Raw genomic sequence first — 3,983 nt, 5'->3', positions numbered from 1 at the left:
CTAGTGTCTTGTCCTTATCATGAGAGCTCGAACCACACTCTCAATCAGTGCCGTGCTTTTCGCTCTATGACTATTGAAAAACGCCGACAATTCTTACGATCAAAGACAGTATGCTTGAAGTGCTGTGAAATTCAAAGGCATGACTTTCGAAAATGTTCAAAGGTTACCTGTAGTGTTTGTCAGCGTGAACATCCTACAGCTCTTCATGAGGACCGAGAGGATGACAAAAGGTTTACTTACAGTAGTAACTTACCAATTTCGCATGGCGGGGAGATTCAACCTAAAGCGTTGGCTGATGAAGTTGTGACAGCGTGCACCACAGTCTGTGGCGAAGGATTCTCTGGCAAATCATGTGCCAAGATACAGTTAGTGTGGATCTACCCTAAAGATCACAGAGAACGTGCATTTAAAACTGATGTTGTTATTGACAACCAGAGTACAAGCACTTTAGGTACCCCATATCTCTTTGATAAGCTCGATGTTGGCAGTACTCAGTCTCCATACATTTTGTCTACATGACATGCACAGGCAAAGTTAATACTTGGGGAAGACGTGTATCTGGACTAGTCGTCGAATCATTGGATAGATCAGTCAGCCTTGATCTGCCAATGGTAACCGAGTGTGAATTCATACCTGAGAACAGAAGTGAGATCCCGATACCAGAGATTGCACGAGCATACTCACAGCTTTCTGACATTGAAGTATTCATACCACCATTCGATTCTAAGGCCAACATCTCCTTGTTAATTGGAAGAGACCTTTTGAAAGCACACCACGTGCTTGAACAACGTACTGGGTCTGACGTTGAACCATTTGCTCAGAGATTGCCTCTAGGCTGGACCATAGTGGGAGAAACCTGCCTTGGGAGTTACCATATCCCACCTTGCATCAACGTATTGAAGACACAAATATTGCCGAACGGACGTCCTACTTGTATGGAACCTTGTCAGAGTGTTCTCCGTTTGAATGATGATCCGGTTTTCCTGAAAACGCCTCTTGATGAGAAGGTAGGCATGTCTGTTGAGGATCGACAATTTCTAGACATAGTTGGAGCAGGATTTCATAGGGATGAAGAGGGATTCTGGACATCACCTCTACTGTTTCGACCTGATTGGCCTAGGCTTGACAACAACTATTCAATGGCATTCAAGCGAGCCAGAAATTTGCAAAGAAGTCTTCTGAATGATTCTGTCAAGGACTCGCACTTCATAGAGTTCATGCAAAAGATACTCAAGAACGGTCATACAGAGAGGGCTCCTCCGTTACAACCAGAGGAAGAATGTTGGTTTCTGCCGATCTTTGCGGTTTACCATCCCCAGAAGCCAGGTCAGGCACGCGTGGTATTTGACTCCTCAGCTAAATTTAATGGCCTTTCGTTAAATGACGTTCTATTGACTGGACCGGATCTGGTTAACAGTCTACTTGGGGTCTTGATGCGATTCAGAAGAGAACCCGTAGCCATACTCGCAGACATCCAGAAAATGTTCTTTTATTTCCGTGTTGAGCCGAAACATCGAAATTTTCTTCGTTTTCTGTGGCACGAGGACTGTGATTTGAACAAGCCACTGGTACAATTTCGAATGTGTGTACATGTGTTCGGGAACCGGCCTTCGCCTGCCGTTGCCACTTTTGGCTTACGACTTTGCATTCAAGGCGCGGATCCGAAAGTAGTTGAGTACATCGACAAGGATTTTTACGTGGATGACGGACTTGCATCGCTTCCCACACCCAGTAACGCTATTACTCTTGTCAAGGATGCACAGACAGCTCTACTGCAAGGAGGTACTATTCGCTTGCACAAAATTGCGTCTAACGACCATGAGGTCATGGCTGCGTTTCCCAATGATGATCTTGCTAAAGACATTAAGGACCTTGACTTGCGGAAGGATTCTCTTCCAGTTCAGGCGAGTTTGGGTGTGAAATGGGATCTAGGTACAGATTCATTCTTGTTTCGTTCTTCCCATGACAAACAGCCATTTACAAGAAGGGGTGTTTTGTCTACAATAAATAGTATTTATGATCCGTTAGGCTTCATGGCTCCCGTTGTGATCAAAGGGAAACTCCTCCTCAGAGACTTGATTCATGGAACTGTTGACTGGGATGAACCACTTCCGGAAGAGTTATTTTCAGCGTGGGATCGTTGGAGAAGTTCATTGCTCGATCTTTATGATGTGCGAATTCATCGACCATACTTACCTGTGTCATATTCTGGTTGCAGTCGGAAAGAAGTTTATATTTAATGCGATGCCTCCGAGAAGGCAATAGCCGCTGTTGCCTATCTTAGTGATCTTACAGACCCAACACATATGGGGTTCATCCTCGGAAAGGCAAATGTTGTGCCTTTAAAAGGACATACCGTTCCACGGCTTGAACTTTGTTCTTCGGTTCTTGCAGTTGAAATTGCTGAAACAATCACTGAGCACTTAAATATATATCTGCAAGACTTCCGTTTTCATACAGACAGCAAAATTGTGCTTGGGTACATATTCAATACATCACGTTGTTTTCACACCTACGTTGCAAATCGTGTCGCTAGAATTCATTCAGCTACGTCTCCACACCAATGAAGGTTCATACCCACAAACAAGAATCCTGCGGACGATGGTACACGATCAATCGATGCTCATGAGATGCAGGATAGCGCATGGTTAAGGGGGCCATCACCATCTGTTGAAACTGACAAGGAACCAGTTTCCTTTGATTTGCTGGATCCATATTCCGACAAGGAAATTCGAACTAGTCTGATGACAAGTGTTGCGCCAATTCATGGACTCGGTACATCCCGATTCAAACGTTTTTCACGTTGGAAATCTGTTGTGAATGCGATAGCTCGATTGAAGCTTTTTGTGCGTCTATGGAGAAACCGTCGAAGTCATAGAAATATACATCCATGTGAGACTTTGTGTCTCGTAGATATCCGCCGTGAGGCACATGATCATGTGCTCAAAGAATTTCAGAGGGAAGTATTCCCAGAAGAAACCAGTTGCCTCCACGCTGGCAAGGCTGTTGCAAAAACAAGTCAGATATCATCTTTGGATCCATATTTGGACAACGATGGATTCATCAGGGTTGGTGGACGTCTAGGGAAATCACTCCTGTCGTTTGAGTCAAAGCATTCGATACTTCTCCCTGGTCGGAATCATCTAGCTGAGCTGTTGGTTAGACACTACCACAGTGAGGTCTTACATCAAGGCAGACTCTTTACCTAAGGTGCCATTCGTTCCGCTGGCCTGTGGATAACTCGATGTAAGCGATTGGTATCATCCGTGATATCAGCTTGTGTACCTTGTCGCAAAATGAGGGGACGCCTTGCATCACAAAAGATGGCTGATTTGCCGGCAGATCGCTTAGAACCAGGACCGCCATTTTCGAATGTTGGGGTAGATGCATTTGGGCCTTACCATGTAGTGACAAGAAAGACTCGTGGGGGCAGTGCGAATTCTAAACGTTGGGGAGTTTTATTCACATGTTTGGTGACCAGAGCTATACATATTGAACTAGTCGACTCTATGAGTTCAGCTGCGTTTATTAACGCGCTACGACGTTTTATTGTTGTGCGTGGTGCAGTAAAGATTGTTCGGTCTGACAGAGGCACCAATTTCATCGGGGCCTTAGATGATCTAGCATTTGACCGTGTAAATGTTGAGGATGACTCTGTGCGGATATTTCTATTATCATCTGATGCTAAGTGGATATTCAACCCACCACATTCTGCACATTATGGTGGAGCATGGGAACGCTTGATCGGGGTGGTGAAGAGGATTCTTAACTCAATGCTATCTAACCAGCATAATTTGACTCATGATATATTGAACACTCTTATGGCTGAAGTATCAGCCATTGTTAATGCCCGACCTCTAACTTCAGTGTCATCTGATCCGGATAACCTCACCATACTATCACCATCATTAGTACTCACACAGAAATATCATAAGTATGATATTGGAGATACTATTGGGTCATTCAGTTCAAAGGACATTCTG

General features: G+C 44.4%; 1 protein-coding gene across 1 annotated transcript; it reads left to right on the top strand.

Moving 5' to 3' along the window:
* Positions 1 to 515: 515 nt before the first annotated feature.
* Positions 516 to 2,240, top strand: LOC130049788 (uncharacterized). The gene has a single exon (XM_056147798.1). The coding sequence runs from the start codon at positions 516 to 518 to the stop codon at positions 2,238 to 2,240; it is 1,725 nt and encodes a 574-aa protein (XP_056003773.1).
* Positions 2,241 to 3,983: the final 1,743 nt, after the last annotated feature.

Source organism: Ostrea edulis, chromosome 8 (assembly GCF_947568905.1).
Source record: "Ostrea edulis chromosome 8, xbOstEdul1.1, whole genome shotgun sequence".
Taxonomy (NCBI): domain Eukaryota; kingdom Metazoa; phylum Mollusca; class Bivalvia; order Ostreida; family Ostreidae; genus Ostrea; species Ostrea edulis.
This window is presented reverse-complemented; position numbering and strand designations above follow the sequence as displayed.

What these genes read in the sequence shown, in the direction of transcription:
- LOC130049788 (XM_056147798.1), top strand. Translation starts at nt 516, where the DNA reads ATGACATGCACAGGCAAAGTTAATACTTGGGGAAGACGTGTATCTGGA.